The sequence below is a fragment of the Mesoplodon bidens genome (genome assembly GCF_964165515.1).
Source record: "Mesoplodon bidens genome assembly, chromosome: 2".
Classification (NCBI taxonomy): Eukaryota; Metazoa; Chordata; class Mammalia; order Artiodactyla; family Ziphiidae; genus Mesoplodon; species Mesoplodon bidens.
The window spans coordinates 24,353,216-24,375,556 of record NC_138177.1 but is presented as its reverse complement, the minus strand read 5'-3'; the positions used below and the strand labels follow the sequence as shown (position 1 = coordinate 24,375,556).

The 22,341-nt window shown below is 37.9% G+C and overlaps 1 protein-coding gene across 4 annotated transcripts in view; it reads right to left on the bottom strand.

The window, feature by feature from the left end:
* Window positions 1-22,341, bottom strand: part of AHCTF1 (AT-hook containing transcription factor 1) — an 85,764-nt gene that overhangs the window by 5,034 nt on the left and 58,389 nt on the right. For 2 of the 4 annotated variants that reach the window (XM_081226455.1, XM_081226456.1), the window contains exons 28-33: window positions 14,155-14,358; window positions 13,052-13,466; window positions 11,320-11,443; window positions 9,057-9,154; window positions 6,733-6,941; window positions 3,326-5,165 (exon numbers count right to left, since the gene is read on the bottom strand). In XM_081226455.1, the coding sequence (XP_081082581.1) occupies window positions 3,326-5,165; window positions 6,733-6,941; window positions 9,057-9,154; window positions 11,320-11,443; window positions 13,052-13,466; window positions 14,155-14,358 (2,890 nt within the window). The remainder of the gene's footprint in view (window positions 1-3,325; window positions 5,166-6,732; window positions 6,942-9,056; window positions 9,155-11,319; window positions 11,444-13,051; window positions 13,467-14,154; window positions 14,359-22,341) is intronic. The other 2 variants (XM_081226457.1, XM_081226454.1) reach the window with 2 other exon arrangements.

The window sequence follows — 22,341 nt, the reverse complement described above, 5'->3', positions numbered from 1 at the left end:
GGGTGAGGGTCAGAAATAAAAGTCATCTCTGCTCCCAGCTGATAAGTGGCCTAAGTGGCACTGGTGCTAACTCCTCTCTTTTGCAGTTAAGATACAGACAAACAAATCTATGCTCTATGAAAACGATACATTCTATTTTTCTTTTTCCAGGCTACCAGGAGCAACAGCTTCTTTGGCTTTTCAGAGACCAACTCATATTTTTCACCTACAGTTCCCCACTACACTCAAAGGAATAAAGAAGGAAATACAAAAATACTTTATCACGTACAAAAATGTTCAGCCCTACCATTCCTTCCATACGCTTCTATTAGCCAGACAAGACTTTTATTATACTTTCAATTCCTTGAGTACTTTGGTAAGCTTCCTGAGGGTAAGTTTTGGTGGCCAGTGCTACTTAAGGCCTAAGAAGTTCAAAAGTCCTATAGATTCAAACCCAATAATGTACTGGTAAACAGCTTTCTGGGAAGGAAAAACCAACAACAAAAAAAACCCCCACAACTCTGATTTACAGCATTTCCTTATTTCTGTGCTATAAATGTTCCATGGCTGGCTCACAAAATTCCTAAATATTTAACAACTGGCTCTCACTAGCCAGCAGGAATCGGCTCCAAGACATCACTATTTATTCATTACCTGGGTGATGTGGGTGCTCAGTTTCACTGAATTTCAATTTCCTCATTGTGGAAAGAAGGAACAATAGTACCTGTACTACATTGGGTTATACTGAGAATCAAATGAACTGGTGAATGTATACCCTAGTATAGCCTCAGGTATACAGCAAACCCTTCTTAAATATCTGCTGCTGAGTAATGGAATTTGAGAAAATCTACTGAAATGTAAAGCTTTACATTCTTTTTAGTGAGTGATTCTACGATATCCGTTTCTTTGACATGTTTCAGTTAAACAGAGGATGGCCTCCAGCTTTCTAACCATATAATATTTCTGTATCCACTCTTCTCTGTACCTCCCACCCCTCCCTGAAGGAGTTTTTTTTTTTTAATGCAAGTTAAATAGGCACAAGGGACAGAAGGTATTCTAAGAGTGTAGAAACTATAATCTGAGGGCAAAATAAGAAAGGAAACTAATGATGGTGTTAATTGCTTTGTTGAAGTAGTGAATACTCAATACTCACAAGAACCCTACGTAGTAGGCATTATTACCCACATTGTAAAGATGAGAAAACAAGATTCAGAAAGGTTAAATGATTTTCTGCCCAGCTAGTACGTGGCAGAAGTGAGAAATCTCAGTCCCAAATTTCTTATCACCTCTAACCTCATAATAGAAGATGCTTATTGTTAATACCAGCAAATCTGAAGACAATTCAAATACCTGGCAGGAGAATGCTTGAGTGATCTGCGGCACATAAGTGAGATGAAATGCCACACGTGGACTCTATCAATGTGTAAAAAACAAACAAACAAAAAAACAAAACCATAAACACTCAGGGTTTTGAGGAAAAATGCTCATGAAATAAGTAGGAGGTGGGGGGAGCAGTATATATATCTATACACAAACCGTAGTTTGTTGGGTTTTATAAAAAACAAACTATATATTCAACTAGAAGGATATACAAGAAAATGTGAACAGTGGTTACTGGTCCTCTAGTTGACTAGATTAAATACTTCTAATTTCTAATTTTCTGTGGCAGGCATATACTATTTTTATTACAGAAAAAAGTTATAGTTAACATGTATACAGATGACGACTATGTAAAGATAACAAATATCAGAATTATTGAGATGTCTGGCTATGCTCTACCAAAAGAACCCCCAAATTTTGCGTTTACTATACTCTAAAAGTCATTAGAAAAGTATAAAAGAATTGTTAATGACATTCTTCTACCACTCACTGTTCTTTTTCATTTTAACTTTTATCTAAAATAGCAGCTTAGTAAAGTCAGCTAAAATCTCACACATTTGGTCATTTCATTTTCCTCCATGCCAAGTATAAGCATAACCACACTTTCCCAACAGCATGAAGAAACTGGATTATACAGTACTACCAAAATCTCCTATAGCTACAGATCATTTTTTGGTCAAATGATCAATTCTATGGCAAAGGGCCCTTTCCTGGGCTTGTGCTATGTAAATATAACAACTGGACTTCATGCACACAATATACTTAAAGAGGTTTTTGCACAGTGAATGTTGAAGACAGAAAATTTCAGTTTACAGATTTTTAAATGACTTATCTTTCTCTTGGCCTTCCCCAAGTCAGGAAGCAACTATATAGGATGTTCACTAATGTATTTAAAAATGCATGCAACAGGGCTTCCCTGGTGGCGCAGTGGTTGAGAGTACGCCTGCCGATGCAGGGGACGCGGGTTCGTGCCCCGGTCTGGGAGGATCCCACATGCCATAGAGCGGCTGGGCCCGTAAGCCGTGGCCGCTGGGCCTGCGCGTCCGGAGCCTGTGCTCCGCAACAGGAGAGGCCGCAACAGTGAGAAGCCCGCATACCGTTAAAAAACAAAAAAAATGCATGCAACAGTTTAAAAAAGTTTAGTAGAACAACAAAGACACCTACTATACTTACAAGTCCCTAATCTTTATCAGCACCTTTTTAGACCTTTTTCCTTAATTGTCTCCCTCACTGAATTCCCCTCCCCCTGCAAGAAGTCTTAATAGCACAGATAATACTGTATATGTTTATGTACTTTATGTATATCTCTGCCTTATACATAAAAAAGAGTAAGATATTTTCACCCTTTTGGGAGAGACATCACTCCTGTTGAGAAGGTATGAACTATACCAACCAAACAGTACAATCATTAGCTCATTTATCATCAGTGAGGGAGGTTGGGCATGTAGCCTTGCCAGTTCATAGACAATAGGGAATATGGATTTAAATAATTTCTGTATTGTAATCAACAGAATTCTACTGCTGTTTCCCTTCAAAACAATTTGAAGTTGTGGACATCACCTGGGATATGAGCCAAAAATGATGGTTCTATCTGGGGAGAAACCAAAATTAAGTCACATGATATAAGGGCAGAATGAAGAGAAATAATACTATTCTAAAAAAAATTAAACCTATGTCAAGTGAATTATAGGATTTAAAAAGTCATGGTGAAACAGAAATTCTTGAATCTAAAAATAAACTTTAAAATATAAAATATTTATATTTTACCATCAAAAGATCAAAATTGGTTTTTGTTTTTGTTTTTTTGAAGGGGGAGGAATTCCCTGTAACTACAAATCATTTTTAGGAGAAATAATCCATTAGTGCCTTAACACAAAATCTAATCATGTTTGAACCAACAGAATTTTTTTTAAACTGAAGACTTTGAATGAGATGAAAATTATGCTTTGAAAAGAAATAAAAGTACCTTTCTCTTTCCTTGGAACCTTTGACACAGAAGAAAATAAAAAAGACTCATTTTTTGGTTCAGAAAGGTCCGGCAACAAGATGGCCTTGCTAGATCTAGTCCTTGTGCTATGGGAAGATTTAGTCAAAGCAACTGTGGCAAGCAATTTTTCTTCTTGGTCATTTGGTTCTTTGTCTGTCATTTCTTCATCTATGCATTTTTCTGATATTGAGCGTAATGAACGTTTTTGGCTTTGGTTTTCAGTCCTTTTTGTAAGCTTCTTCTTAGAGCTCATCGCTGTAACAAGTTCCTCATTTGGCACTAAAACTGATTTTTCTAAAGCTGGTTTTCCAACATCAGCATTTTCACTTTTAGCTGGGGTGTTTCTTGTAGATCTCCTTTGGATGCTGAGACCTTCTCTCTTCTTGAGACTTCTTGCTTCCTTAACAGCCTTAGATTCTACATCTTCAGATGGATTAATTTTTCTTGGTCTACCACGTTTCCTAGGTGTAGCAGGAGTATCAAATTCTGCTTGAAGAGTCAACTGGGATGAACCAAGTTTGGAATCTTCTATTACATCTGATGCACTAACTTCCCTCTTTTTAACCCTTTTACTATGTTGAAGAGGCAGTTGATCTTCAATGGACTCCCCATCTTGTTTATATCCTGTATTTTTAGAAGTTTCCAAATTAGCACTTCTCAATTTCCTGGTACTTCTGCTAGGACTTGCTACTTTACTGACTTTCAGATCATTTATAACTTCAACACTTTCCTGATTTTCGAGAGATTTTTTAATTCGTTTAGGAGTCCTTTTTGTAACAGATGAAAGCTTAACTTCTTTTCTAAAAGAAGTTTCTTCAGTTGCTGGTTCCCACAGCTGAGATGATTTTAACCTTCTTAATTCCCTACCTGGAGTAACCTGTAATTCTGGTTCCACAGAGTTAATATTTTCTAAAGTGTCTTGAGTAATTTCTTTTTTTCTCTTTCCTCTCCTAGGAGTAATAGAATTTTGAGGTATTTGCTGGTTATGAGATATTCCTTTATCATCAGAACAGGCACAGGCACTTTCAAAAGCCCCCGAAATTTCTTTTGTTTTCCTAGTTTTCTTCATAACTGAAAGTCCCAGCATCTCAGGAGTAGCAACATCTGATGACTCTTCCTGTTGTGCCGACTTGACATTCAGGTTTTGGACACGTCCTCTTTTGCGAGTTCTGGAGGAAATCATGTCATTAACTTCGCTGACATTTATAGTCACTGTACTTGTTTCCTGAACAGTCTTAAATGTAGATTTGGCTAATTTGGTGGAACACATTACCTTTTGGCTTATTAAAGGTATGTTTTCCTGAATGGACTGTTCCATTGTATCTGAAGTAATTTCTTTACTTCTTGTGTCTTTAATTACATCTAATAAATTTTCTGCGATTGCTACTTTAATTGGTTCAGGCACATATGGTAATGTCTCTACCCTTTGGGACTCTTGATCACTAGTTATGACAGATGGCAAATTTGCAACATGTCCGTGATTATCATTTTCCCCACTGTATATATGTTTTTCCTCAGTGGCTGCATTAGCTGCTTTAGCTAGCACATTAGATGCTGCAGAATCACCTGTCTCTACTTCTCCTTCTTCACCTTCCAAAATCAAGGTAAAGTTGCTCTGTGGCACAAAAAGTTCCCCATCTACTTCAGCAATGTCACACTCAGCAGAGTCTTTGTTATCAGGTAAGTCACAAAACTGTTGCTCAATGGTATCAAAATTGTATCGAAGCTTAAGAGTTCCTGAGGGATACAACTCATTAAATGAAAGATTCCTAGCCTCTTGTCCTGAATCTTGAACTTCAAGCTTTTCATGTTCAATTACCTAAAAGGAATTAAAGATAAGAGACTGTTAATGTATACATTTACTTTAACCTAAAGCATAAATTTTTTTCATGACCACCTCTCCCTTGGTGTATGAATTGTTAAACATAAACTACATCTGATATGGCATATACTTATGGGTTTACTTTATAAAATATCCATTTAAGCAATCAGACTTTCTCATTCAGTCAAAATAACTAGATAGAAAAAGATTGAGATTCTGAATGGAATTTAAAGTAGAATTCTACATTTCCCTGGCTAAAAAAGACAGTCTTAACAAAACCTTAAAAAATTATTATGATGCTAACTAACAGTTGTGATAATTAAGGACTTATTCTATCCTCACCCAAGGAAAGAAAAATTAACCGGAGAAAAAGAAACAACCCCCAAACTGTGTTTTAATGATAATCCCCAAATTACCTAACTAACCACACTTTTTCTAAACAGCATGATCCCCATAAGGTTGAAGAAGAATTCACCTACATAAGCTCCCTTGGGCTAGACTCAATCCTCTTCCCTTTGCTGGGGCTGCATAAACCATGAAATTCCTAAGGCTTTCAAGTTCAGTACCTCTCTTGCAAGGGTTTGGTGGAAGAAGGAATGCTCCTTGCATTTACCTTTTGGTAAGGGAAGGGGAGAAAAAGGAGGAGGCAGAAAGTAACAAGAGAGATCTCCTGACCAAGAAGGTAGAACATTACCACCCACCTAAACAATGACATTTTCCCATTCCCCAAACATTCAGTGAAATGAAAGACTGGAAATACCCAGAAATGAGGATTCCCATTTACACCATGCCCACAAATTGTGTTAGCTTCCCAGCTGAAGGAACAGGGACTTTATCCTTCTAACTCACGGTGAGAATACTCATGAAACTGAATATGGATAACCATGACATTTCTATGAGTTAAACCTCCCAAATGTTATACAATCACATCTCTATAAATAATTAGAAGAGGTGATTTTTCTTCATCTTAAATTCATTTATCATATAAAAGTTGCCTGTTGATAATAAAAGAGATTTGGTGGAATTTTAAGAAATGTAAGTCATATTAAATACCAACCCCACACACACACACAAAAAAGTCCCCACCTTTCTGGAGCATCTAAGAAGTTAAACCCCAGCCAGCAGAACAGAATTTTCCCACAAGTATGAATGGGGGGGTGGGGGGGGGCGTGGAGCGGGGAAGAATCCTATTTAACTGTACTCGATTATTCTCAAATATAAGCTCTGGATAGTTTCGATGTCATACATGTCTCTAGAGTAACCAATAGCTGTTTTCTTATGGCTAAAAGAACTTTCATTTGAACCGGATACTGAGCAAAAATTAAATTATTAAAATTGTGATTTCTTTAACACAGCCTTTTGGTTTTCATGAAAAACAATTTCTTAAAGGATGTGCTCCGTAATTCCACAATATATTTATATACTTTTTTGAATGCAGATTTTTTAAAAGAGGTTTTCATATAGCAGTCAAATAAATGAATACATCAGATTTGAACTATGGTTTGAAACCGAACTAAACCAAAACTGAAAGACTGACAAAGAAATAAAAAATTATTTTTTTTACATGAATTTCTTGAGTATCAGGAGAATCATCAGAAATTGGAGGCTTTTCTTCTGGTAAGTCAACACTTGCTTTTAGTATATCAACTTCTACTTCCTGATCTTCTTTTAAGTTCAGTGCTGTTTCCTGGTCAAGCCTATGTTCAGAGATAATAGGGCCTTCAGAGACAACAAGCCCAGAGCTTCCACTATCACCAAGAACATCAGCCATAGCTGAAAGAAAAATGAGAGTTAATCTTCCATATTAAAAACAAAAAAAGATATATACACAACTGGGGAAGCAAACAGAAGGGAAAAGGCTGCATTGCACTTAATGTTTCCTTGAAAAACTGTCATAGTGCCAAAAAATTTCTAACATCCTAAAAGAGGAAAAAGAAAAGCCTATGAGGATTTACATATCACTCCTGTTTCATCAGTGTCCAATCACTCAGTTTAAACAATACATATTTGCTTTCCACAAAAATAAAACACAGTAGATAAATTTTACATTTAAAAATGACAACTTTGGTTTTTCTCAACTAGAATATAATTCTTGCCCTTACTGTGAAACTTCAATATGATGATAAACTGCTCTGAGGAGCTCAGATGTGTTTGTTCCTTATTAATCTGAAAATTATGTTCACCAGGTGACTACTAGACAACCAGCTATCCTTGTTGAGCCATTACAGAATTACATGAGGGACATGCAATCTGGGCTTTGATCTGGCTAGATCAAATATCTAGTCCTTTGTGAAAAGGACTAGATATTTCCCTTTTGGCAGAAAGCATCCAAATGGCCACATATTCTACCATTTAAATAAATTGGGGGGGGATCATAAAGAAAAATTTCTCCTTATCTTTCACCTTCCTCTTTAAACAACCTTTACTGGCGAAAACAATAAAATATTAAAAATCTGTGCACACTCCTTGACCCAGCAAGGCCATGTTTAGGAATCTGCTCAAAAGAAACACTGACAAAGACTGTGCAAAGATGCATACACAATAATATTCACTGCAAAAATGAGACAGCAAAACAAACAAAAATGGTCATCAGGTCAAACTGTTCACCAATCAGCAATTAGTTAAGCACGCCACAGAACATCCATACTATGAAATACTATTATAGCCACTAAAAAGAATAGAATTAATCTGTATTAATGACATGGGAAAATATCTTAAATATACTGTTAAGTGAAAAAGAAAGTTGTTTTTGATTATAATAAATTTAATTGTTAATAATTTATAATAGCTAACATTTATTGAGCTTTTATTAACAGCGAAAGCTATTAAATTTTATAGACAAAGAAACAGAGGTATAGCTCATAGTCTTATACATAGTAAGTGCAGAACAGGGTTATGAACCCAAGCAGTCTTTTTAAATCCTTGGTGTTCTCTATCCACCGCACTTAACCTCCTCTTTCAACATACTGGGAAAAAATGCACAGGAAAAAAACTCAGGGAAAAGACACTTTCTTAATAATAGATTCTTAAACTGGGTAACCGGGTTATGGGGATTTTTACTTTATATGTGAGACTATGATTTCCTGATTATTTTACAGTAAATATATATTACATTCTTAATGGGAGGGGTGTGTGTGGGGGGTGGGGGGAGAACAGGTCTACTCAAGCTTGTCCTAAGCCCTATTCATAATGTGACAGGAGGAGGATATAACGGTTAAGAACATGAGCTCTAGAGCCAGACAGTGTCAACACCATATGTGAAATGCTTAGACAAGTCCTCACGTGAAATGCTTAGACAAGTTCTAGGCACAGGCATTCAAGGTGTCTGCTTTCCCTAAACCCAACTGTGAGTTCAATGAGGAAAATATATCTTCCTCGTCTCTGTATAGTCAGGGTCTGAGAGGAGGCACTCAAAAAAAACAAAAACAAAAACAAAACAAATTCCATGTATCTGTTCATTTTCCCTGGAAAAAATTCAGTCATTTGAGATTATTTTCTAATAATAAAAAGCCAATCTTGGCTATATGTTACCACAAACACAGAACAAACATGGAAGTTTCCCTGTATATATAACTGAATCTCAGAAGATCAAAAAGCAGGTGTGCAGTCTGCCTGGAGACTGGTAATTCACTTTGCTCTTCTTTAAATATATCCACAAAAACCATTCTAAGACTTCCACTATGAGAACCACAGAGTGTTTTATAAGCAACCCACTGTTTGGTAGCTGACACACCTCCTCAGAATTCTATTTTTAGCTGGGGAAACAACTGGAGAATAACTGAGATAACGAAGTCTGGATTATTATCCAGATTCTTTTGTCCTAAGAATAGAACATTCTTTAGACACAACAATAAAATGAAATCATTCTAAAGTCAAAATAATACATACATTTATTGTTACCTGCTCTAATTGTAGAGGTACAGCTTTCAACAGATACCAGTCCTTCGTCTAAAACAGGTTCCTTGGACTTCGGGGTGAGAATTTTCCTTTAGAAATAGAAATATATACTTTAGTGTGTAAGAAGATTCCATCTGCTCTAATCTGCTTTACCCAATTCTTACTTTTCATTTTGTTCATGAAAACTGAGGTTCAGAGAAAATAGCATGCAACTTCATCCACAATACTACTAAATAATTTACAAGTGAATTCAGAAACAAGTAATGCTGTATTTGTTTTTCCTATTTTCTAAATTTTTTTTTGTTGAATACAATGGCATGACCTTAAACTACAAATAAAATGATTTAAAAATGCTGGTCAGTATAAATTACACTTAGGCCAATTTTTAATTATCTGTGGCCACATTCTTCAAATAAATCTATCAAATATTACGGACATTTCCCCCATATACTCCGTAGAATCAGATTCAATATTTTAATGCTAACTGGAAAGCACATGATAAATGACTCAAAATCGGAGACCAGTGTGACCTGCATTATTTCACTTGATAAGTGTTCTGGAAAGATGTTGACAGTGGTCCCTTTCTATTCTGAGCTGGCCTTTCCCTAAAGCCAACTAAAGCATGCTGATTTTTTAAACTGGACAAACTGTAAAGTAAATTCAAGAAAAAGTATGTATTTGGAATACATACACATTTATCTGTAGGTATATTTGTAAGACTTAACTTAATCACAATACTTACAGTAAGGATAACTAAGAACCCACAACCAAATAAGTTTACATTTAAAAAGGAACTAGCTTGCCAAGGATGGTGAATATTCACCTAGATTGTTACTGATGACCACAAAGTTTCTGGTCAAGTGAATGCTCTTTTGATTTGCCATTGTTGTAATTATCCATCAAACCCATTACAATAAATATTAGTTTTCATTAAAATTTTAAAAACCTTAGAATTAAACAACAAAACAATCTTGATAATCCTTTTGTACTGTTTCTCCCTCTTTTTCCATGAAGGCCTGGCAAAGATCACAGTTAATCAGGATTTCTCTTCCAGAAGTGAAGCATCTGACTGAGTTCAATGTATGAGAGAGAGGTGACTATCATGATACTGATTTTTGTGGGTGGTTTGTGAAGTCACTCTCAAGACTTATAAAGTAATGAACCATTTACAATGCCTTAAATTATCACATTTTATGTGGGCTAATCTTAGTAAATTACCCTTACTACTTCTTGATAACTGAAGCTGAAACTTTTTTGGTATTCTCTACAACAGCAGTCAACCTTTTTGGCACCAGGGACCACTTTCACAGAAGACAATTTTTCCATGGATGAAGGGGGATGGTTCAGGCAGTAATGCGAGCGATGGGGAGCGACAGATGAAGCTTCACTTGCTCGCCCACCACTCACCTCCTGCTGTGCGGCCTGGTTCCTAACCGGTACCAGTCCGCAGCCGGTCCGCAGCCCGGGGGTTGGAGACCCCTGCTCTGCAACAGTGTTACTCAAAGTGCTGATATACAATGTGTCCAGTCTTGCAGTGAGATAAGGAGTTTATGCCAGAAGGTCAATCAATCACTTCACTGATTAGCTCAGCTGACTTTCAAAAAAGGCTACTGATATATATTCTAACAGAAGCTGCTATCTTGTTGTAGACCATAAACTGGGAACTGGCATCAATCTTATTAGACCGCACTTTAAGTAGCACTGCCATACATCATCTAGTACACTGGCTAAATGTGTTAAGTGCTAAATGAAACGGAATAATTGGGAGCATAACAGTTCAAGCAGTCACTGAAAAACAAAAACTGCTAGAGTCTTGTATCAATCAAATGGCAGGGAACACTACTGCCTCTGAACCATCTCCCTTATGCTCTGCCTTGGTGCTATAGGATACATACCTGGTCATCCTGAAACCACTGAAAATGGGAGGGCATGGAGGGATGCGTGGCTGTGAGTGACACTTTCGGTTTTCAACAAAAATAGAATCACCGAAGAATATTAAAGAGTTCTGCCTCAATTTATCATGTCTCTATATATTTAGGAAACATCTGGTATCATTCTCAGATTTCATAATAACTATGAAATAACACACAGTTGTACAAATGAACTTCTTTCATAACAGAAAACATTACCAAAATGGAAATGCCGAAGATCAAAATAAGAGCTAATCTATGCATAGAACAAATATCAATATTTACTACTGCTTCACAGTTTCATTAAACTTTATTAATATTTGAAATTTTCTCTATAAACTTACCCTTCACAGACTGATGGTATACAAAGAGAAGCTTCAACTCCTTGAATGGGGCTTAAGGTATTTAATTCTGAAAGTGCCCCCTCTGCAACTGAGAGATCCTTCGTTTCTGCATCTTCTAAAGTGCCTAAAAATCACCCAATTAAGAACATTCATAATTATTTATGCTAAATGTTTAGCGATTACTCACGGTCTGGCCTATTACTTTTTAATAAGTTGTTGGGTCTGCTTTTTGTACTTTTAGATTTATTCCACTGGCATCAGACTGCAAGTTCCTTCTAATTCTCTGAGCCTAGGTCAAGAGCCCCCCTCCCAACCCCCTCTCTTTCATCTACCACTCACACTTTTGGCTTAACAGGCACTGTTGCAAGTGTTTTACATTTAAGAACTCTCTTAATCCTCAACATCCAAAGAGGTAGTACTATTACTCCCATTTTACAGATGAGAAAACAGAAGCATATGGTTACACTGCTTATCCCAGATCACAAATCTAGTAACTAGCTGAGCTAGTAAGATTCAAATCTAGCTTATTTCACTCTGAAGTTTGTGCTATATAATCCCCCACAAAAACAATAAAAATTTCTATTTGAGACTGTCTAATCATTTTAGGACTAATCAATGAAGACACTGCCATGAACATCCTTGTCGAACATTTACCATTCAAATATTTTAGTGGAACACAGCACATCAAAAGAGTAATGTAAACTTCTAAACATATGCTATTTATAAAGAGAGTGCTAAATTCTTAGAGCAATTAATAATGTGTATGTTTATTAAATAAAGACATCATAGCCCAAACTTCACGGCATTCACATTTTGAGAAACCTTAGTTCAGCTTAAGCAGAACGTATTTCCCCAAAGAAACCACTATGACACAGATTTTTATATAAGTATTGGGTTTTACATATTTAAAGTTAAGAATTACCTTTAAATCTATGCAGGGGTAAGAAACATAAAAATAGAATAACTTTTCTGATCCACCAATTCTAAGCCAAATCTCTCCCCTTCCTGGTGTTCTACTGGTCCTTTCTATATTCCCCAGTGTAGCATTTATCAAACTGCATTGTACGTGCTTGTTTGATATAATCCACTAGGTTCAAAATTACATGTGGGCAGGTGCTATGTCTACTTATTACTTTATCACTTAACACTTAGCACACACAAAGCCGGAGCCCACCTGTTGCACATAAATTAGGGGCTCAAAAATTTTTTGACAAATGAATATAAAGACAATAAATTCATGGGTCTTTGGACATTACTTTTCAGTTTCCAGTGATTATTTTGGAGGTAGGGATGGAGAGTAGAATGAACTTCCTGTTTTCTGAGCAGCTTTCTAGAAAGTTGAGGCTGCTGTATGGATAAGTTAACCTAGTCTGTAAAGGTAGTATTATTATTTCTCATAGCTATAGGAAGACCTTAAGTCACACTGATACCTGACATTTCTTCCTTAACCATTACTGTTCTTTTCCAAATTTCATTTCCAAATGAAAACAGAACACACATTAAGTTCTCCTCTCCTCAAATCTCATACCTACTTATAATGAATGTAACAATACAAGTAAGCCATATTTGTAAGTGGAAAGAATTAAGATATGTGTATTATGTCTAGAACCTACTGTGCTGTGACCATATAATTATTTAACCCCGATGCTTTTCTTATGACAGAAAAACCTCTATTACAAATTTTACTGAAGAGTATCAATGGCCATTTTGAATATTTGGGATGAGTTCTTACCCATTTGTTTCTCCAGGTCTGGAGGAATTACTTCCAATTCAAATGTATCTTTATCACTGTTCTCAGTCTGTTCAGTTAAATTAGTAATTTGTTCAGTGGAAGAGCGTGTCACTGGCTTAGAGGCCATGAAAATACCTTCAAAGTCTTCTGGTGATGGAGCATCCTGATACTCCAAGGTAGTCTGGTCTGATCTGGTTGAAATATTGCTATTTTCTATGCTCACATCCAGCTTCTCCAAACTTTGTGAAGTTGTATCCTGTGACCTCACATTCATTTCCTGATGGTCCTTTTCAGGGTTATTCAGGGGAAAAGATGTTGCCTTATCTTTATTCTTCAGCCATTCAGCTTCTGCTGGAACTGCACATTTATGGAAAGGTGCAGTAATAAATGCTTTTGTTTTGCTGTCATCTGCAGCCTGTTAAGTAAAAGGTTTGGAGAAAAATAATTTTACTAGTAAAAATCAGTCACGTCTAAGCTATCCATCCCAATCATACCCACCCCACCCTTTCCACGTTCCGTTTTTCTCCAAATTCTTTTACCCATCAAAATTCACTTATTTTAAATCCACTCTCTTCAGATTGCTGATTAAAAGTTAATGACTGTTAATGGTTCTCTAACTGGTAATAGATCACTAATCCCAAAAGACTAAAACACAGAATAGGGAAGATGCCCAATAAGCACCAATGAGCTCCTATTAACCTACAGTGGAGCTCTGAAGACATACCCTCCCTAAATAGACAACGAAGTAGGAACTTAATAAGAGAAGCAGTACAATACGGGTTAAAAAACAAAGAAATTTAAAAAAACAAAACAATTCTAGTCCCATTTCTACCACCAAATAGCTATTTGGTTATAGATAATTTGACTTGGTGCTTCTAGCCCTATTTTCTTCACCTGTAAGTGATGGGTTTGGCTTAGCCAAGGCCCTAAAGTTGCCTTCTGAACTAATGTCTTCTGATTTTATGACTACCTGTAGTCTGTATATAAAGTCTGTATATAAAAATCTATAGTGATATTATATAAATCAATTTATCTAACTTTTTACTTATAAGAGCTAATATATTCTTATTAAATCCTTTTGTTCCAACTATTATCAAACTTACTCCAGCAGTCCATTTTGTGGTTATGCCTTCTTCCATGAATGAAATTCTAGTTTCTTTAAGTCGTAAAGGAGGAGTAAGAGACCTTCCAGGTGACAAAGAGGGAGACGCTAAAGGTGTTGTTCGAAGACCAGACCTTAGGATGGATTGAGGAGTGAACTCGGCAAATCCAGGGGAAGTAACTGACATTGCCAAAGTCTTAGCTTTCTATGACAAAGAGCAAATGGAATTCACCATTAGTGTTTGTAAAACGCACCTACACAAGGACAGACAGGGCCAAGCGAGTCACAATGGTGGCTATATTCTCATCTCCAATAAAAATATCAATAAAAAGTTGTATTAGACTTCCAGGGAAGATGGCGGAAGAGTAAGATGCGGAGATCACCTTCCTCCCCACAGATACACCAGAAATACAGCTACACGTGGAACAACTCCTACAAAACACCTACTGAATGCTGGCAGAAGACCTCAGACCTCCCAAAAGGCAAGAAACTCCCCACGTACCTGGGTAGGGCAAAAGAAAAAAGAATAAAGAGACAAAAGGATAGGGACGGGACCTGCACCAGTGGGAGGAGCCGTGAAGGAGGAAAGGTTTCCACACACTAGGAAGCCCCTTCGCGGGCGGAGACTGCGGGTAGCAGAGGGGGAAAGCTTCCGAGTCGCAGAGGAGAGCACAGCAACAGGGGTGCAGAGGGCAAAGCTGAGAGATTCCCGCACAGAGGATCGGTGCCGACCGGCACTCACCAGCCCGAGAGGCTTGTCTGCTCGCCTGCCGGGGTGGGTGGGGCTGGGAGCTGAGGCTCGGGCTTCGGTCGGAACGCAGGGAGAGGACTGGGGCTGGCGACGTGAACAAAGCCTGAAGGGGCTAATGTGCCACAGCTAGCCAGGAGGGAGTCCGGGAAAAAGTCTGGAGCTGCCGAAGAGACAAGAGACTTTTTCTTCCCTCTTTATTTCCTGGTGCGCGAGGAGAGGGGAATAAGAACGCTGCTTAAAGGAGCTCCAGAGATGGGCGCCAGCCGCGGCTGAAAGCGCGGACCCCAGAGACGGGCGTGGGACCCTGGGGCTGCTGCTGCCGCTGACAAGAGGCCTGTGTGCGAGCGCAGGTCACTGTCCACGCCCCACTTCCGGGGAGTCTGTGCAGCCCGTCACTGCCAGGGTCTCGGGATCCAGGGACGGCTTCCCCGGGAGAGTGCACGGCGCGCCTCGGGCTGGTGCAACGTCACGCTGGTCTCTGCCGCCGCAGGCTCGCCCCGCATTCCGTGCCCCGCCCTCCCCCCACACCCCGCCACCCCGCCCTGAGTGAGCCAGAGTCCCCAAAGCGGCTGCTCCTTTAACCCTGTCCTGTCTGAGCGAAGAGCAGACACCCTCTGGCGACCTACACGCAGAGGTGGGGCCAAATCCAAAGCTGAGACCCGGGAGCTGTGAGAACAAAGAAGAGAAAGGGAAATCTCCCCCAGCAGCCTCAGAAGCAGCGGATTAAAGCTCCACAATCAACTTGATGTACCCTGCATCTGTGGAATACCTGAATAGACAACAATTCATCCCAAATTGAGGAGACGTGTGGATGAAAGGTTCTTGGTGCTGCAGCCAGGAGTCAGTGCTGTGCCTCTGAGGTGGGAGAGCCAACTTCAGAACACTGGTCCACAGGAGACCTCCCAGCTCCACATAATAACAAACAGTGAAAATCTTCCAGAGATCTCCATCTCAACACCAGCACCCAGCTTCACTCAACGACCAGCAAGCTACGGTGCTGGACACCCTATGCCAAACAACTAGCAAGACAGGAACACAACGCCACCCATTAGCAGAGAGGCTGCCTAAAATCATAAAAAGTCCACAGACACCCCAAAACACACCACCAGACGTGGACCTGTCCACCAGAAAGACAAGATCCAGCCTCATCCACCAGAACACAGGCACTAGTCCCCTCCACCAGGAAGCCTACACAACCCACTGAACCAGTCTTAGCCACTGGGGACAGACACCAAAAACAACGGGAACTACGAACCTGCAGCCTGCAAAAAGGAGACCCCAAACACAGTAACATAAGCAAAATGAGAAGACAGAAAAACACACAGAAGGAGAAGGAGAAAGATAAAAACCCACCAGACCTAACAAATGAAGAGGAAATAGGCAGTCTACCTGAAAAAGAATTCAGAATAATGACAGTAAAGATGATCCAAAATCTTGGAAATAGAATAGACAAAATGCAAGAAACAGTTAACAAGGACCTAGAAGAACTAAAGATGAATCAAGCAACGATTAGAAACACAATAAATGAAATGAAAAGTACGCTAGATGGGATCAATAGCAGAATAACTGAGGCAGAAGAACGGATAAGTGACGTGGAAGATAAAATAGTGGAAATAACTACTGCAGAGCAGAAGAAAGAAAAAAGAATGAAAAGAACTGAGGACAGTCTCAGAGACCTCTGGGACAACATTAAATGCACCAACATTCGAATTATAGGGGTTCCAGAAGAAGAAGAGAAAAAGAAAGGGACTGAGAAAATATTTGAAGAGATTATAGTTGAAAACTTCCCTAATATGGGAAAGGAAATAGTTAATCAAGTCCAGGAGGCACAGAGAGTCCCATACAGGATAAATCCAAGGAGAAATACGCCAAGACACATATTAATCAAACTGTCAAAAATTAAATACAAAAAAAAATATTACAAGCAGCAAGGGAAAAACAACAAATAACACACAAGGGAATCCCCATCAGGTTGACAGCTGATCTTTCAGCAGAAACCCTGCAAGCCAGAAGGGACTGGCAGGACATATTTAAAGTGATGAAGGAGAGAAACCTGCAACCTAGATTACTCTACCCAGCAAGGATCTCATTCAGATTTGATGGAGAAATTAAAACCTTTACAGACAAGCAAAAGCTGAGAGAGTTCAGCACCACCAAACCAGCTTTACAACAAATGCTAAAGGAACTTCTCTAGGCAAGAAACACAACAGAAGGAAAATACCTACAATAACGAACACAAAACAATTAAGGAAATGGGAATAGGAACATACATATCGATAATTACCTTAAATGTAAATGGACTAAATGCTACCACCAAAAGACACAGATTGACTGAATGGATACAAAAAACAAGACCCATCTATATGCTGTCTACAAGAGACCCACTTCAGACCTAGAGACACATACAGACTGAAAGTAAGGGGATGGAAAAAGATATTCCATGCAAATGGAAATCAAAAGAAAGCTGGAGTAGCAATTCTCGTATCAGACAAAATAGACTTTAAAATAAAGACTACTAGAAGAGACAAAGAAGGACACTACATAATGATCAAGGGATCGGTCCAAGAAGAAGATATAACAATTGTAAATATTTATGCACCCAACATAGGAGCACCTCAATACATAAGGCAAGTACTAACAGCCATAAAAGGGGAAATCGACAGCAACACATTCATAGTAGGTGACTTTGACACCCCACTTTCACCAATGGACAGATAATCCAAAATGAAAATAAATAAGGAAACACAAGCTTTAAATGATACATTCAACAAGATGGACTTAACTGATATTTATAGGACATTCCATCCAAAAAAACCAGAATACACATTTTTCTCAAGTGCTCATGGAACATTCTCCAGGATAGATCATATCTTGGGTCACAAATCAAGCCTTGGTAAATTTAAGAAAATTGAAATTGTATCAAGTATCTTTTCCGACCACAACGCTATGAGACTGGATATCAATTACAGGAAAAGATCTGTAAAAAATACAAACACATGGAGGCTAAACAATACACTACTTAATAACGAAGTGATCACTGAAGAAATCAAAGAGGAAATTAAAAAATACCTAGAAACACATGTCAATGGAAACATGACGACCCAAAACCTATGGGATGCAGCAAAAGCAGTTCTAAGAGGGGAGTTTATAGCAATGCAATCCCACCTTAAGAAACAGGAAACATCTCAAATAAACAACCTAACCTTGCACCTAAAGCAATTAGAGAAAGAAGAACAAAAACATCCCAAAGTTAGCAGAAGGAAAGAAATCATAAAAATCAGATCAGAAATAAATGAAAAAGAAATGAAGGAAACGATAGCAAAGATCAATAAAACTAAAAGCTGGTTCTTTGAGAAGATAAAATTGATAAACCATTAGCCAGACTCATCAAGAAAAAAAGGGAGGAGACTCAAATCAACCGAATTAGACATGAAAAAGAGGTAGCAACTGACACTGCAGAAATACAAAGGATCATGAGAGATTACTACAAGCAACTCTATGCCAATAAAATGGACAACCTGGAAGAAATGGACAAGTTCTTAGAAATGCACAACCTGCCAAGACTGAATCAGCAAGAAATAGAAAATATGAACAGACCAATCACAAGCACTGAAATTGAAACTGTGATAAAAAATCTTCCAGCAAACAAAAGCCCAGGACCAGATGGCTTCACAGGCGAATTCTATCAAACATTTAGGGAAGAGCTAATACCTATCCTTCTCAAACTCTTCCAAAATACAGCAGAGGGAGGAACACTCCCAAACTCATTCTACGAGACCATCATCACCCTGATACCAAAACCAGACAAGGATGTCACAAAGAAAGAAAACTACGGGCCAATATCACTGACAAACAGAGATGCAAAAATCCTCAACAAAATACTAGCAAACAGAATCCAATAGCACATTAAAAGGATCATACACCATGATCAAGTGGGGTTTATTCCAGGAATGCAAGGATTCTTCAATATACACAGATCAATCAACGTGATACACCATATTAACAAATTGAAGGAGAAAAACCATATGATCATCTCAATAGATGCAGAGAAAGCTTTTGACAAAATTCAACACCCATTTATGATAAAAACCCTGCAGAAAGTAGGCACAGAGGGAACTTTCCTCAACATAATAAAGGCCATATATGACAAACCCACACCTAGCATCGTCCTCAATGGTGAAAAACCGAAACCATTTCCACTAAGATCAGGAACAAGACAAGGTTGCCCACTCTCACCACTCTTATGCAACATAGTTTTGGAAGTTTTAGCCACAGCAATCAGAGAAGAAAAGGAAATGAAAGGAATCCAAATCGGAAAAGAAGAAGTAAAGCTGTCACTGTTTGCAGATGACATGATACTATACATAGAGAATCCTAAAGATGCTACCAGAAAACTACTAGAGCTAATCAATGAATTTGGTAAAGTAGCAGGATACAAAATTAATGCACAGAAATCTCTGGCATTCCTATATACTAATGATGAAAAATCAGAAAGTGAAATCAAGAAAACACTCCCATTTACCACTGCAACAGAAAGAATAAAATATCTAGGAATAAACCTACCTAAGGAGACAAAAGACCTGTATGCAGAAAATTATAAGACACTGATGAGAGAAATTAAAGATGATACAAATAGATGGAGAGATATACCATGTTCTTGGATTGGAAGAATCAACATTGTGAAAATGACTCTACTACCCAAAGCAATCTACAGATTCAATGCAATCCCTATCAAACTACCACTGGCATTTTTCACAGAACTAGAACAAAAAATTTCACAATTTGTATGGAAACACAAAAGACCCCGAACAGCCAAAGCAATCTTGAGAACGAAAAATGGAGCTGGAGGAATCAGGCTCCCTGACTTCAGACTATACTACAAAGCTACAGTAATCAAGACAGTATGGTACTGGCACAAAAACAGAAAGACAGATCAATGGAACAGGATAGAATGCCCAGAGATAAACCCACGCACATATGGTCACCTTATCTTTGATAAAGAAGGCAGGAATGTACAGTGGAGAAAGGACAGCCTCTTCAATAAGTGGTGCTGGGAAAACTGGATAGGGACATGTAAAAGTATGAGATTAGATCATTCCCTAACAGCATACACACAAATAAGCTCAAAGTGGATTAAAGACCTAAATGTAAGGCCAGACACTATCAAACTCTTAGAGGAAAACATAGGCAGAACACTCTATGACAAATCACAGCAAGGTCCTTTTGGACCCACCTCCTAGAGAAATGGAAATAAAGACAAAAATAAACACATGGGACCTAATGAAACTTAAAAGCTTTTGCACAGCAAAGGAAACCATAAACAAGACCAAAAGACAACCCTCAGAATGGGAGAAGATATTTGCAAATGAAGCAACTGACAAATGATTAATCTCCAAAATTTATAAGCAGCTCATGCAGCTCAATAACAAAAAAACAAACAACCCAATCCAAAAAATGGGCAGAAGACTTAAACAGACATTTCTCCACAGAAGATATACAGACTGCCAACAAACACATGAAAGAATGCTCATCATCTTTAATCATTAGAGAAATGCAAATCAAAACTACAATGAGATATCATCTCACACCAGTCAGAATGGCCATCATCAAAAAATCTAGAAACAATAAATGCTGGACAGGGTGTGGAGAAAAGGGAACCCTCTTGCACTGCTGGTGGGAATGTGAATTGGTACAGCCACTATGGAGAACAGTATGGAGGTTCCTTAAAAAAATACAAATAGAACTACCATATGACCCAGCAATCCCACTGCTAGGCATATACCCTGAGAAAACCATAATTCAAAAAGAGGCATGTACCAAAATGTTCATTGCAGCCCTATTTACAATAGCCCAGAGATGGAAACAACCTAAGTGTCCATCATCGGATGAATGGATAAAGAAGATGTGGCACATATATACGATGGAATATTACTCAGCCATAAAAAGAAATGAAATTGAGCTATTTGTAATAAGGTGGATAGACCTAGAGTCTGTCATACACAGTGAAGTAAGTCAGAAACAGAAAGACAAATACCGTATGCTAACACATATATATGGAATTTAAGAAGAAAAAAAATGTCATGAAGAACCTAGGGGTAAGACAGGAATAAAGACACAGACCTACTAGAGAATGGACTTGAGGATATGGGGAGGGGGAAGGGTAAGCTGTGACAAAGCGAAAGAGAGGCATGGACATATATACACTACCAATCGTAAGGTAGATAGCTAGTGGGAAGCAGCCGCATAGCATAGGGACATCAGCTCAGTGCTTTGTGACCGCCTGGAGGGGTGGGATAGGGAGGGTGGGAGGCAGACGCAAGAGGGACGGGATATGGGAACATATGTATATGTATAACTGATTCACTTTGTTATAAAGCAGAAATTAACACACCATTGTTAAGCAATTATACTCCAATAAAGATGAAAAAAAAAGTTTTATTACACATTACTGGAAATACAAAATTCTACTCAGGGCTTTCTATATATAAGGCTATAAAAATAAAACATAAAGCTGCATCCATAACCATTCTAAAGACCTTGGTTATTCCCAGGTTTAAGTTCAACTTAATAAAGTGCTGAGATAAGATAAATTATTTAACTATTGCTTAGAAAACTTTAGTTAGGTGAAAGAGATGATAGTGTGTGATGAACAGAACCTAGTTTAATTATAGCAAGCTAATCTAAATTAGACTGACTTTAAGAATGTTTTAGAAAAAATATAATTCCATCACATGACTCCAGTAGTAACTGAATTACTTATAAGAATTCTGACTGGTTTACTAAAATGAATACAAATAATTAGCATAGGAACTAGTTAGCAGAAATATTGATAACTCCTTCACTTAACCTCTCCTCTAAAGGACTAGTAAACATATTATTGGATCCTATTAGATTATTAAATTCCATTAGATCTGTTACAAGATTATATTGATTTTTTTCCTAGATTCATTTGGTAGCAAGTACAAAATTATTCCCTCATTTAATTTCATTTGAACTTAGCTCTAGAGAATAAAATGTGAATGTTTTTCTATAGAAGAAAAAAAGTTAGAAATATGATACTGGATATTAAATGTCAGGAACTTAATAAACCTAGCAAGCTTCTTTTAATAACTATTTTAGGTCTAGCATTTATTAAAGTATCTTTTATCCAACCCGAAAAATAAGAATTCCCTGGCTTCACTTTAAATGCTGGTTATCCAGAACAATTAAGAAAAAACAACAACAAAAAAAGAAAGCTTCTGGGACTGAATCCAGAACACTGGACAACGAGCTTGTGGATAACATATGTGAAAACAATTTGACAGTGGGAGGGTAAAAGTCCACTGCTACCAGTCATCACAAGTTTAGTTTTGTGGTTTCTCAGCTAATAATTTATCAGAGAGGGTGAAGCAGTTCCCTACTGATAGTAGGAAAGAGTAACAGTTTATAATTTATTGC